This window comes from Macadamia integrifolia, chromosome 9 (genome assembly GCF_013358625.1).
Source record: "Macadamia integrifolia cultivar HAES 741 chromosome 9, SCU_Mint_v3, whole genome shotgun sequence".
Classification (NCBI taxonomy): Eukaryota; Viridiplantae; Streptophyta; class Magnoliopsida; order Proteales; family Proteaceae; genus Macadamia; species Macadamia integrifolia.
Window position 1 is genome coordinate 30,528,228 of NC_056565.1, and position 14,685 is coordinate 30,542,912.

Here is a 14,685-nt window from a genome sequence, read left to right on the forward strand (position 1 = left end):
CAATCTAATTCAAAATTTTCACACAATTGAGCGCGTCTAGCATATTTTTTCAAAATAGCAGGATCGCTATGACTGACTCCGTTGAGTTCGCCTTCGGTGAGTAATATCAGCAGAATAGCAGAATAAGTTATTCTGAATCCTTGGTTGATCAGGCTACACCTGGATTTGAATTAGAGAAAAGGGATTTGCAGTCCCTCGCCTTAACACTCGGCCTTGTGAACTCTCACAGGAAGGAGAGAGAGAGAGAGAGAGAGAGAGAGAGCTTACAAACCTTAATCTTTGTGTGGCAATGGTTAAGTCCAGAGCTGGTGGAAAGTTTCCTCTTTTGGACAGATCTCAAGCAAAGCAAAGATCCTAAGAAAAATGATGAAGCAAAGAGACGTAGAAGTATAGGTATTACCAAGCTTCATGAGGTGGGTGGGAAAAACTCAGTGTAGAATGATATGTACAGAAGACATTCGGCTAAAACTACTATCACATATTGTTTCAGAAGCTAATCGCATTGCGGATTACTACTATCATGTATTGTTTTAAAAAAGCTATTCCTATTGCGGATTATCTCACAAAATCGGCTGCTCGAAGCGGTATTTCTTGCCTTCCTCGCTTTGTGCAGGAAATGCTTCGGGTAGATGTTCAGAGTAGCTCGAGGTTTCGTTTGTTTTAGTAAAGATGTATCCCTATTTTCTCCTCTGTTTTAAGTTTTTGGTGTCTTATCTAACTTGTAAATCGGTCTGGATCAAAGGGTTGTTTGATTTTGTTTTTGCTGTATCTGTGTCTACAACCAATATAAACGGTTTTTTTTTTTGTTTCTATACTAAGAAACGATTTTTGAAAACAAAAAAGTATTTGTTTTTTTGTTTTTCAAAACGTTTTTAATAGTGTAGACTAGTTCAAGACACGAGTTAAGGCACGATGTTGTAAATATGCAACTCACGAGTGAAGGCATGACGTTGGAGTTACAAGTATGCTTCATAGAAATAAGCTTCAAAATAATGAAAGTTATTCAAAACTGTGAGCTTCGTACAACCAAGTTGGAATCGTCACATCTAGATGGCAAGGAGTTTCAACAATAGGTTGGGGTTAGGGGTAGGTCAAGTGATGTAATGAAATTTTCACAATTTTTGTCCCTTCCACTTGTTTTTAGAAATAGAAAAACAAGTTTGACTTGTTTCTCCATTCCTGTTTCTAGACACAAAAATAGGCATAAGCTTCTATTTTTGTTTCAAAAAATAAGTGAAATAGAGAAATCAAACAGTTTTTTGGGTGTTTTTCTGTTTCTGAACACAGAAAAACGGAAAAACATGTTCTGAAAACAAAATTAAACGGACCCTAAGGGCCCGCTTGATTTTGTTTCTCCTATTTCTATGTCTAGAAACAGCAAAGACGATTTTTTCCATTCTGTGCTAAGAAATGATTTTTGAAAATGCAAAAAGACATTTGATTTTTCTGTTTCCCGAAACGTTTTCAACAATGTAGTTGCGAGTTAAAGACATGAGTGAAGGCATGACGTTGTAGGAATGCAATCCACTAGTGAAGGCATGACGTTGGAGTTGTATGTATGCTTCATGAAGATGAGCTTCAGAAGGATCAAGGCAATCTGAAACTGTGAGTTTCGCACAACTAAGTTGGCGTCGCCGCATTTGGATAGCGAGAAGTTTCAACAATGGGTTGGGGGCTTAGGTAGGTCAAGTGAAGTATCAGGTTTTTTACAATATTTATAGCTCCCACTTGTTTCTAGAAACAGAAAAACAAGTCTAACTTGTTTCTCCATTCCTATTTCTAGACATAGAAATAGGCATAAATTTCTATTTCTGTTTCAAAAAACAAGTGAAACGAAACAGAAAAATCAAACAGCTTTTGAGGTGTTTTTCTGTTTCTTAGCACAGAAAAATAGAAAAACCGTTTCTAAAAAAAAAATCAAACGGGCCCTAAGTATTTCATTTGGTTTCAGAGAGCATTGGTGTGATTCAAAATTGGACCAAGTCCCACCTTGGTTCTAAAAATCAATATTCGTATCGAACCTGTCCAAATCTGATCGATTCCTAAATTTGATTCCTGCATGGTTCGGTTTAGGTTCTATACTTGATTTATAATATATGTCTAATATAATTTAGTAGTATTATAAAATCTAAAACTAAAATTAATAATGTATATTATAATATTATAATATTAAATGTATTATAATACTAATATATTAAATATACTTTACCAATAAAACTTTAATATAATATATTGGTACCCAAATTTGGTTGGGTTTCAAATCCAACCATCGGTTCTTATGTTGGAATCGGAAAGTAACCCAATCTTAGCTTGATTCTGTCTTGTAGATTCGATTCGATTTTGCTTACTCAATTTGGAACTGATTTCGATTTTCAGTTTTGGTTCCGATTTGACACCCTTATTTTTTTTTTTTTTTTTTTTTTTTTTTTTTTTTTTTTTTTTTTTTTTTTTGGTGAAATATTTTTCTCTTTTTCACGTACATGAATTTTTTAGCGAAAAATAAAAATAAAAATACACAAAGTATAAATGGAGGGAGATACGGAGTCAAACCGAATCAAATAGAATCCTCCTGAAATAGGAAACTCGATAATTATGCGTCCAATATTATCTTTGTTGGAACTTCCATATTTCAAATTCGAAGCCTCTTAACCTCATCCTGACCGTTCAATTCAAATCCCCCGCCCCCAAATCAAATTCAAAGTCCCTTCTATATGAATCCCCTGAAGGGCGCAACGGCACAACCCTCTCCTGCTCGCTGCATTTCTCCTCTCGTTTCTCTCTAGCATAGACACAAACTGTCTCCCTGACCATCTTCCTCACCGCCATGGCCGGAATCTATAAGCATCCATTGCAGACCAGCAACAATGCCAATGTCCCAAGCATTCGTCCCCTGGCACCCTCTGGCAAGACCATCGAAGAAACCTACCAGAAGAAAACTCAACTTGAACACATCCTCCTCCGACCAGACACCTATGTTGGCTCGATCCAGAGGCGCGCAGATACTCTCTGGGTCTACAAGGGCGGCGAAATGGTCCACCGTTATGTCACCTATGTCCCTGGCCTCTACAAGATATTCGATGAGATCCTCGTCAATGCTGCCGACAACAAGCAGCGTGATCCATCCATGGATTCTGTTAAGGTCGATATAGATGTTGAGCAGAATTGCATCAGTGTGTATAACAATGGCGCTGGGGTTCCCATTGAGATGCATCAGAAGGAAGGAGTTTATGTGCCGGAATTGATCTTTGGGCATCTATTGACTAGCAGTAATTACGATGATGCGGTGAAGAAGACGACCGGTGGGAGGAATGGATATGGAGCGAAGCTCACCAATATCTTTTCTACCGAATTTGTAATCCAGACTGCCGATGGTAAGAGGCATAAGAAGTATAAACAGGTAGGCAAAATTCTTGATTTCTGATCTGATTCTTTTAATTTACTCTAATATTTTGGATTTTGGGTTTGTTCATAACAAATATTGGCTTGGGGTTTTGTCTGATGTTTTGCATTTCTTGGATTCATCCACCAATGCTTTCCTGGGGCATCAGAAAGAATTTTTTTTTCATCAAATGTTTCTAGGGTTGATGGGCTGGTATTCTTGTTGGTAGATTTTATCTGGGTTTTGCTTCTTGTAATATTTTTGTTGTGTATCTTATTCATTTTCATTTACAGAGGAATTGCAGTAAGAATAAATCTTGTAGAATGAAATATATAACATGTGACTGTATCGAGAGATTCCTTAACATCTTGGGAGATAAGCATTTGGTTCGGATGTCACCACTCTGTTCAGATGATGTAACTAATATGAGACGAAGGGTGCCATGAACAAGATCTTGATGCACAAAATGACAATCATTCTCTATATGTTTGGTTCGCTCATGAAAGACATCATTGTGGGGAATTTGGATATTACTTCTATTATCACAATTAAAATAGTAACACTGGAATGAGTCATGCTCATGTCTTTAAGTAGCCACCTTAACTAAAGAAGTTCTGAGGTTGCATTTGCAGTGGCTTGATATTCTACTTTTGTCGGAGCAAGATGTAATAGTTTGTTTCTTGCTACAACAAAAAATGAGAGAATCCCCCAAGAAAAAGCAGTAGCCATTAGTGAATCATTGATAAGTGGGATGTCTAGCCCAACCAAGATCATATTAGACAAATGAAATTTAGTTGCTGCCTAGGTTGCGGTCAAGTCGCTGCAACCCCTGTGACAGCCAAAGATATGAAATCTAAGAGGATATTTTCAAAAATACTATAGCCTAGGAGGTATCGTAAATCTAAGAGAAAATGAATTATTTCATTTCTTTAACTATCAACAGAGTAGTAGCTACTTGGGTTGCAGCCAAAAAATTTTCCATGTCAGACACAACTTTAGAGAAGTGAATGAAATAATAAGAAGCAAGTGATGATGGGACACTTTTCTTTTTACGGTAAGATGATGGGAGACTTGATAAACACGAAGAAAAGATAAAAAAGAAGATTGGATTTTTTTTTTTTTCAAATGCAAATAGCAATTATTTAACCAAAGGAGTCAATACAACGCTCAAAAATTTCTCCAAGAAAAGGGGTGGAGAATTCAAAATCTCTCAAGAGGGAGGGTAAGATGAAGCCCATCGAGAAATTGAGTGGACCGTTCCATTACACTGAACACAATTTTAAAGAGAAATGATCATTCATAACCATAAAAATTCTGCACCATACTCACAATGAAAGAGGGGGTATGAAGAAGGAATTGAGAGGCTATCAATGAGAGTAAGACAATCAAAGAAAATCATTACGAGAGACCTAAGCGTCTAATTAAAACGCGAGCTAGAACAATAACCACAGCTTTGCCAATCACTGCCCGCGCAAGAGCTTGATGAGACGACATGATAAAGCATGTCCTTTTTAATGATCAAATGCCACTCACAGACGCATCTGAAAAAATGGATAAGCAACGGGCCAAACAATCAATTACAGGAGGTTCAGAAATAAGAGAAATAGTTTCGCTCATACCTTATTCACCATTTGCTAAACTTCCAAATTTCCTAAACAATCATTGCATGAGAACCAAAACAGATCTTCTGAAATTTGTGGATTCCGATGGTCCCCCATTTAAGAATCCACTCAGCCAATGGGAGACCTGAATGAGCAGAGGTTCACAGAGAGACTGAGGTGGCAAACCAAGCCTATTGGACCAGAGGATAATACAGAAGAGCATGCTGCACAGATTCTTCTTCACCACCAAACCCACCAGATGGAATGGGGAAAAGTTTAATAACAAGGTGGAAGAATGAAATAACAAGACCAGGTTTCGGTGCCTTGTTGAGAGCCTGGTGAGCAAGATGGTGCTACGAGGCTACTTTCGGTGCCTTGGTAGATGGAGGCTAGCCAGCGGAGCTGTAGAGGTGAGGCTGTAATGGCAATGGGGAGCGGTGGAGCGAGTGAAGAGGCTGGCGGTGGGGCTGTAAGGGCAGTGGTGGTTAGTAGATATGGGTGAGGTGAGCGGCAGTGATGGGATGGATCCTGTGAGATGGGATGTGACACGATGGGGCGGATTTGTAAAGATCTTGTTGGAGTGATGCAGTTGCGAGCAAAAGTGAACGGATTGCAAGCAGCTGCACGAGTAGCTAATCCGGTGCTATGCTAGGCTGAAGGAGGTTGCAAGAGAGGCTGGATTCTCTGGAAATATACTTATCGCATGACTAGAGAAGATGACTGTAGGTGAGAGCTTATGGCTCTGATACCATGATAGAGGAATTGCAGTAAGAATAAATCTTGTATTCAAGTGTATATCTTTGTACAGGAGAGGACCTATATAACATGTTAATGTACAGAGAGATTCCTTGACATTAATTAAGAATGGGATTAAAAATGGTTACAGCTGCTTATTGTTTCTGTTTTTATAGTGGTGTTTGTCGTCCTAGTACTTTTGCTTGATCTAGAATTTATCTTCTACAAAGTTTAATAATTATCTCCATTATGAAGGTATTTTCAAACAACATGGGGAAGAAATCGGAGCCTGACATAACCAATTGCAAGGAAGGAGAGAACTGGACTAAGGTTTCCTTCAAGCCTGACTTGGCTAAATTCAATATGACTCACCTTGAGAAAGATGTTGTTGCCCTAATGAAAAAGAGGGTGATTGACATAGCTGCATACCTAGGTAAGACAGTCAAGGTTGAGTTGAATGGGCAGCGGGTGCCTGTAAATTCATTCCTAGATTATGTCGATCTCTACCTTCAATCTGCCTCCAAAACCAGGCCAGATCCCCTCACAAGGTTTGTTCTTTTGAAGTTCTAAATTGCTAACAAGTCCATTTTTCATTCATTTTAGTTCAGACAATCTCATCTGCCTGATTGTTTTATCAGGATAGTAGAGAAAGTTAATGAGAGGTGGGAAATATGCGTATGTCCACTTAAAGGGCAATTTCAACAGGTATATTCCTAAATATTGTGATTTTGAAGTACATTATGAGTTTTGCTTCTGGCTTGTAAGTGTTGCAGACAAAATTATAGTCATGGAATTATACATCCTGTATTTGTTTGGGTTGGTTTTCAGGTCAGCTTTGTGAATGGGATTGCCACCATTAGGGGTGGTACTCATGTTAACTATGTTACTGACCAGATCACAAACCATGTGATGAGCATAGTACAGAAGAAGAAAAAGAATGCCAAAGTTCAGGATTATACTGTGAGGAACTATTTATGGGTCTTCATCAATTGTCTTGTTGACAACCCTGCATTTGATTCTCAGACCAAAGAGACCTTGACTACTTGGCAATCTAGTTTTGGATCGCAATGTGTACTCTCACAGGAGTTCTTGAAAAAAGGTTTGCAGCCTCAGTTTTTGTTTAGTCTAACAGAGAATAGATTGTCATTGTGATGTTCAACAACATCTTTTGTGTTGCAGTGGCTAAGTCTGGAATAGTGGAAAGTCTGCTCTCTTTGGAAGATGTCTATCAGAGCTATGATCTTAAGAAATCTGACGGAACAAAGAGACAAAGAATTACAGGTATTACCAAGCTTGAGGATGCTAATGATGCTGGAGGCTGGAACTCCGAAAAATGTACGTTGATCCTGACAGAAGGAGATTCGGCGAAGGCTCTTGCAGTAAGTAGTGGTAATTCAGTTGGTTGTTCATCTAAGCATATATAAAAACTGCTGTTAGGTTCTTCAAAGAAATTCTTTGACCAAACTTTAAGCTTCAACAGATGGCAGGAATATCTGTCGTTGGCCGGAACCATTATGGAGTGTTCCCATTGAGAGGTAAGCTGCTCAATGTCAGGGAAGCAAACCATAAACAGATTATGGATAATGCCGAAATCCAGAACATCAAGAAGATTCTTGGTTTGCAGCATGGAAAGGTGTATGACAGTGTCAAATCACTGAGATATGGCCATTTAATGATAATGACTGATCAGGTTTGGATCCTTGGATCTTATTTCTTTCTTCTTCTTCTTTTTTTTTCACCAAAATTTCCTTGCTGTTACAGGATCATGATGGGTCTCATATCAAGGGGTTGCTGATTAATTTTTTCCATTCATTCTGGCCCTCTCTGCTTAAAATTCCATCCTTTTTGGTGGAGTTTATAACACCTATTGTGAAGGTTTGATACCCATCATTTAAGCAACTGTCAGCCATTATATTTACTTAAGTTATAAACAAAAAAATGAATTTAATGCATGTATTCCTAATCTTTTACAGGCAACTCAGAGAAATGGAAAGGTCTTGTCCTTCTATACAATGCCTGAGTATGAATCATGGAAGGAAAGCTTGGGGGGAAATGCCATTGGCTGGTCTATCAAGTACTATAAGGTTTGTCTCTGCAAATTTCAGGAAGGAGCCCCATTGGAATCCTAACTTGAAAATGTCTGCTTGGGCTTTCCATTCCTCATTATAATCACATTTGGCTCTCTGGGCAGGGATTGGGTACTAGCACATCAAAAGAAGGCAAGGAGTATTTCAAAGATCTTCACAAGAACAAGAAAGATTTTTGTTGGGTAGATGAGCAAGATGGAGAAGCCATTGAGCTTGCATTCAGCAAGAAGAAGATCGAAGCAAGGAAGAACTGGCTCAGGCAATTTGAGGTCAAACATCCTAATAACCAATATTGATAATTTGAAAAAAATAATAATAATAATAAATATATATATATATAATAAAAATTAAATTAACAAAAAAAAAATATATATCAGAGTTCTTTCATAGTTTTGAAATTTTAAACCTACCATATTTGGATAAATCTGTTCTTTCTGGTTTGCAGCCTGGTACTTATCTTGATCAGAAGGAGAAGCTCATAAAGTACAGTGACTTTGTCAACAAGGAACTGATACTGTTTTCAATGGCTGATCTGCAAAGGTCAATCCCTTCTATGGTGGATGGTCTGAAACCAGGCCAACGGAAGATTTTGTTCTGCTCTTTCAAGAGGAATTTTGTGAAAGAAGCAAAGATTGCCCAGTTTTCTGGTTATGTATCTGAGCATTCAGCTTACCACCACGGTGAGGCAAGTCTTCAGAGCACAATAATTGGAATGGCACAGGATCATGTGGGAAGCAACAACATAAATCTCATGAAACCAAATGGCCAATTTGGCACCCGGCACCAGGTGTGTTAAAAATATTCTGCCTGTACTTGGTAAACATTTCCTTTTCCTTTTCCTTAATTCTCCCCTCATTATAGGTTTTGAATCATGTGAATTAGCCGCAATTTTCCTGCTGCAGGGAGGCAAAGATCATGCAAGTGCAAGGTACATTTTCACTTGTCTTTCTCCCATCACGCGGTTCTTGTTCCCTAGGGAAGATGATATCCTACTTGACTACTTGAATGAAGATGGACAGTCTATTGAACCCACTTGGTAAGTTAAGAGCAGAGCAGTTTGGTAGAAAGTTCTACGGAGAGCTACTATCTGTTGCTCACAGTCATGCATTGTATGACTCAGGTACATGCCAGTTGTCCCTACGGTTCTAATCAATGGAAGTGAAGGAATTGGGACTGGGTGGAGCTCTTACATTCCCAATTACAATCCAAGAGATATTATTGCAAATATCAGGCACTTATTGAATGGTGAACCTATGGAACCTATGGATCCATGGTACAAAGGATTCAAGGGCTCAATTGAGAAAACAGCAACAAAGGAAACAGGGGTGAGCTACACTGTCAGTGGGATCATAGAGGAAATCAACAACACAACTATCAGAATCACAGAACTACCCATCCGAAGGTGGACCCAGGAGTATAAGGAGTTCTTGGAGTCTATAATGACAGGAAATGACAAAATCAAGGACCCATTCATCAAAGTATCTTTCTATCTAGATGTGAAAAATTCCACTGGATCCCATTTTTTTATTTTATGGGCATGAGGCTTGTAAGAGAGAGTTCTCACAGATGTCTCTGTTGGTTGTGCAGGATTTCAAGGAGCATAATGATGACACAACTGTCGATTTTGAAATCATCTTGTCTGAGAAAAACTTGATGGCAGCCAAGCAGGAGGGTCTGCTGAAAAAGTTTAAACTCACTACTACAATCAGCACAAGCAATATGCACCTTTTTGATGCAAAAGGTGTAATTAAGAAATATGACACCCCAGAGCAGAGTAAGAATTTTAGAATAATCTACATTGTGGACCATTACACTTATGTTTCTTTTTTACTATAATTTTGTTTCCATCAATGCAGTTCTTGAGGAATTCTTTCATTTGAGGCTTAAAATCTATGAGAAAAGAAAGGTAATAACTATTTCATCTCCCCAGGTTAGCTTCTGTATGATAAATATATAAACCAAGACCAACTTTAATATTGCTTGCAGAAAGTAATGTTGGAAAATATTGAGATGGAGCTGTTGGAACTGAACAACAAGGTCAGGTTCATACTTGGGGTTGTGAATGGGGAGATCATGGTGATCAATAGGAAGAGAATTGATTTGTTCCATGAGCTGCACAAGAAAGGTTTCACTCCTTCCCCAAAGAAAGGAAAGACTGTTGAAGTAGCAGTGGCAGGGGCAACTAAAGGTGCAGAAGAAAATGAAGAAAACTCAGAGATAGTCGGAAGCAAGGGAGTACGAGAAAGTGATTATGAGTATCTTCTGTCAATGGCTATTGGAACACTGACCCTGGAGAAGGTGCAGGAGCTCATTGCTAACAGAGATCATCTGGAAAGTGAAGTAGATGAGTTGAGGAAGGCTACTCCAAAGTCTTTGTGGATAAAGGATCTTAAAGCACTTGAGAAGGAACTCAATGTATGGCTTCAAAGTTCTTTTTTTTCTTTAATCTGTGTTCTTTCGTTATCTTTTACTGGGTACTGTGATTATTGTGCCAGACTTGTTCTTGTTATTTCAGGAGCAAGACAAGGATAATTACCAGGTAGAGAAGACAAGAAAGCAGTTTAAAAGCAAAGTGATGAGTGAAGCTGGTAGGAAAGAAACAAGACAAGCTCCGAAAAATACCCAGAAGAACAATACAAAGAAGTCCAGTAATCTGGAGCCTATTGCTGAATCTGTTACAGCATTCAATAGTTCTGCAATAGACCCTGGTGCGCAGAAAATAATACCATCTCTTCCTTTCTTTAGTATTCACTACTTCTGTTGCCATAGTTAATATTGATATTGATCAGGCATGCATCATTCTGATTGAAACATAAAATGAAATACGATGTCTCTGAACCTGGGTTGGATTCTTTACTGACAGAGAATGTTCCTGAGGTAGTGAAACCCAATGGCATTGCAGGAACATGGAAAGCTCCAGCTAAAAAGGTTTAATTACGTGGTTCTTATTTAATATCTTATTGAATGCTATTGGTAATAATCATATTTCGAGTGTAATGGAGTAATCTTATCATTTTTTTTTTTTTTTTTTTTCGGCTTTATTCTTTCTAGCAAGTAATGGTCGAGCCAGTTCTCGATCTAAAAGAACTACTGGCTGCATTTAATCTCAAATCTTCAGCACAATCAACAGGTGGGAATTTTCATATTGATCGTTCAATTAATTCATATGATTGATTTGCATTCCTCCCATGATCTCACTCACACTTCTACTTGTATTCCTCTGGTTACAGTCATGGAGACTGAAACCCAAGCACCACCAGCAGGGAGGAAGAAAGTACCAGGCAAGAAGGCTGCCGGTAAAGCCAATGCAGCCACAAGGAAAAAAGGACAGGCAAACAAGCAACCATCAACTCTATTGAATCAGAAGCTAATAATAAATGATATTCTGAAACCTGCTGAAAATGCGGGGGTGTCACCTGAGAAGAAAGTGAGGAAAACTAGAGCTTCCCCATTCAACAAGAAGAGTGGTTCTGTGTTGAGCAGGGTTGCAGGAATGAGCAATGTTGAACAGTTGGGTTCTGATGGGGAGAGAAAGGTTGAGGCTGACGTTGTTCCGGGTCCAGCTAGGCCAAGAACGCAGAGTGCAAACCAGCAGATCAAGTATGTGATTAGTGTTTCAGACAGCGAAGAGGATGCCGTTGATGATTCTGATTGGAGGCCATTCTACTAAAGCATCGATTGATCTGTCCTCTCGAAGCGTAAAGAAAGCGAACCCTAAGAGAACCCCAAGCGAGGACAACCCTCTCGGCCACTGCTCCCCCACCTCTCACCCTTCCTTCCCCTTCTCTCATTCTCTCCCTTGCACCCTCTCTTCTTCCTCCTGCACTCCCTCTCTCTTCTTCTTCATCCTGTCCCTCTGCCTTCTTCCTCCTCCACTCCCTTTCTCTTCTTCATCTTCTGTTGGAAAAAGGTTCCCGGTTGGAGTTGCGCCTCGGCCGCCAGCCCCGCAGGTCGCCATCCCCTCTAGGCGTGCCTCAAAGCTCGTTTGGTCTCCCGTTTGGGCAGCAGCCTCATCACCTACACTCCCATTCGCCTGCTATTTCTCCAGTCGCTGTCTTGCACCACCGGCACTCTCAGTTGCAGCTTGGTCGCCAGCCAGCCCTGCTAGGGCAACCGCCCGCCTAAACTGCCTGACTAGCTTGGCCAAACGCCGATTTGCTGTCAGATGCATGACCAGCAGCCCGCAAGGCTAACAGCTATGCTCAGACACAGCTGCTTCACCATTGCCCTCCGCAAAGCCGGCGCCGCTCCGTCGTGCCTGTCACCTCCGCTGGGCGGCCTAGGCAGTCTACCTGCTTGGCCGTGGCCCTCCGCATGGCCAGCGCCCCTCACAGTGGCTGCCTCTGCCTGTTATGGGCTTCCTTGGTCTTATCTTTAAGCACATGTGGGCTATTGATTTGTCACTGAGTTTTTAAGCCAATGTCGGCTTGGGATTGTTGTCCATGATAGGCTTTTATTACCATTGTAGGGGTTTGTGATTTTATCTTCGGTGCTGTATTTTTTCTCCTCTTTATTTGAACGTATGTTATTTACACACATAAAAAAAATTTAAAAAAAAAAAAAAAAAAAAAAAAGTTCGTTTCTCGTGTGAAAATCATCTGTAATCACTCATGCAGTAAACATCTGGTGATTGACAACTCCTTGAAGTTGATGTGCTTGCCCAGATGCTCCCAGTTGTCCAATGCTAACCTCTCACTGTGGAGGATGACTTTCATTTCTCTGGCATCTAAGAAAACTGAAGTTGGAATCTTTTCTAATTCAATGTTGTCACATCAATGGGCTATTTTTATTGAATACTGAGTTGGTATTTTGCAAAATCTGATATCCCAACCCAAACACTTAAACTTCACTTTTTTTTATATCTTACACTAAATAATGATTGAAATCTCAACTTAGATAGCATTTAAAGTTGGTTTGAAAGATTTTACGTTTCTATATGCTCTAATTTGGTCACTGACATTCCATCACTACAGACTCATAAAGCAAACTCTGCTAGTTGTGTCCACTGTTAGTTAAAACGCGTTTTAAACGCTAAAGGATAACGGGCTTTACCATAAAAGGATAACGGGCTTCAGTACTCAAAGGTCCAACAGTAGGGTCTCCTGACTCATATCGTTCCCTAAGAATTGTCTGGGAAGACTTTCTTCTAGGACGGGAAGAATAAGGTTCATCATCAGAGTCTTGGAGACAATCGTCACAATCACAAAGGTCAAAATACTTATGACCAGTGACAGGATCAGAGAAAAAATACACAGGATTTCCTTGAGCATCAAAAGATTTGACAAGAATATTTTCTTGAATCATTCCTGTAAACTGGGTAGGAAAAGGGGAAGGTAATGGTTGTGGAGGAGGAAATCGGATTTCAACCTCACCTGTGGGGTGAGTGATGAACTGCGGATCTGTAGACTGAAGTGGTTCAACAGGAACAGGTTGAGTTGTAGCTATTTATTGTTCATAAGCCGTAACCCAAGAAAAAGGAAAGAGACGATAAAGATCATCTCGGGGTATTTGTCTAGGGACATAGGTCAGGCTTGGAACATGGTCAGAGTCCACAGAGAGGAAAAGAGCATCCTCATGTTGGCCTTTCGATAAATCAAAGGCATGATTTTGCAATCAATAAGCCAATTGATAGTGGATAGTTCTTGCTAAAGCCGTAGGAGCCTGTGGAGAACCAGAAATTTGGATCTGGAATTTCAAAGTAGAGGGAAGAAGGGGATCTGCTAAGGCGATATTGAAATTAGGGTACAGAGTAAGGAAGATAGTGCCTGCGTTCAAGGTGGTCTGGATAGTAGCAATCACGGCATGTTCATACCGTAGGAAGCGGCTGTCAAGGAGGGCAATCCGAGAGAACACGGGAAGACCTTTCCTGCCATGGAAATAAAGGGCAAATTTAATTGCACCGAAGTGGAGATGAGTATAACCCTGATTTTGCCAATCAGGAATGAGATTTGTTGGAATCTCCAGAGTAAACATCTGTTCTTTATCAGTGGCAGGGATGTGATATAACTCACACCGGGAGGCTTGGACCAGCTCTTTCAGAGGTGGGGTTTTCTTTCGAGGGGCTATAAGTGTTTTCCAGGTAGAAGAAGAGGAGTTCTTCTTTGGAAAGACAGTATAGAGGTTCAACAAAGGGGAAGGAGTCTCAGGGATGATCTGATCGTCAGGGAGGTAATCAAACTCGTATAGAGACTCTATAGAAGAGAATAAAGACGATCGGGAGGAAGAAGGAGAAGAAGAAGTAGAGCTTCGAGAAGAGGTAGAATGACGGGAAAGAGACATACCAGAAGAGGGCAGTAAGTCCAGTATCTGAGCAGCACAACTCACCGGCGAAACTCAGATAGATAAAAAGACGACTAGTCGAGGCCGATCAGGACCCCCGGGGGTCAAGTTCTCAGAGACAGAAGACCCATCGCTCAAAGGGTTCTTTCTCTGTCACCAGAAAACCAAAACCACGAAGTAACCTGCAATAGGGCGTGGCCTAGAACGTCCTTTTAACTAGCAGAGGTTCAAACCTGGTAGAGCCGGCCACCAGAGATGGACCTTAGCCGGAGAAGGAGGAAGGACAAGGCTCTGATACCATTTCGAATACGAGGGTTTCGAATACGAGGGTCTTTTACCAACAACCGGGCTCCCCCCAACTCTTCATTCATGGGGCTTTAAATAGCCGAAGATATAAGAGACATGTGGGGACACACTCACATGGCTTTCACATGGTATGTAGGGCCGTATGTCGGGAGTGTCGGCATACATACCACTACATACTTACATACAAAATACATACAATACATACACATACTCATACAGGACACTACTCATACAATACATACACATACTCATACAGGACACTACTCATACAATACATACACATACTCATACAGGACAT

At 40.2% G+C, this 14,685-nt stretch overlaps 1 protein-coding gene across 3 annotated transcripts; it reads left to right on the plus strand.

Moving 5' to 3' along the window:
• Window positions 1-2,530: 2,530 nt before the first annotated feature.
• Window positions 2,531-12,396, plus strand: LOC122090085 (DNA topoisomerase 2-like). Of its 3 annotated transcripts, none has more exons than XM_042659921.1 (19): window positions 2,531-3,397; window positions 5,971-6,263; window positions 6,354-6,420; window positions 6,544-6,814; window positions 6,895-7,094; window positions 7,196-7,405; window positions 7,477-7,590; window positions 7,689-7,799; window positions 7,907-8,071; window positions 8,248-8,589; window positions 8,705-8,838; window positions 8,923-9,280; window positions 9,390-9,576; window positions 9,659-9,708; window positions 9,789-10,217; window positions 10,318-10,510; window positions 10,666-10,730; window positions 10,854-10,932; window positions 11,033-12,396. In XM_042659921.1, the coding sequence occupies exons 1-19, from the start codon at window positions 2,825-2,827 to the stop codon at window positions 11,470-11,472; spliced, it is 4,281 nt and encodes a 1,426-aa protein (XP_042515855.1). In that variant the 5' UTR covers window positions 2,531-2,824; the 3' UTR covers window positions 11,473-12,396. The 3 variants fall into 3 exon arrangements, with proteins under 3 accessions (XP_042515855.1, XP_042515856.1, XP_042515857.1); XM_042659922.1 differs by having other exon boundaries at window positions 2,532-3,397; window positions 6,739-6,814; XM_042659923.1 differs by lacking the exon at window positions 2,531-3,397 and adding an exon at window positions 5,241-5,706.
• The last annotated feature ends 2,289 nt before the right edge of the window (window positions 12,397-14,685 follow it).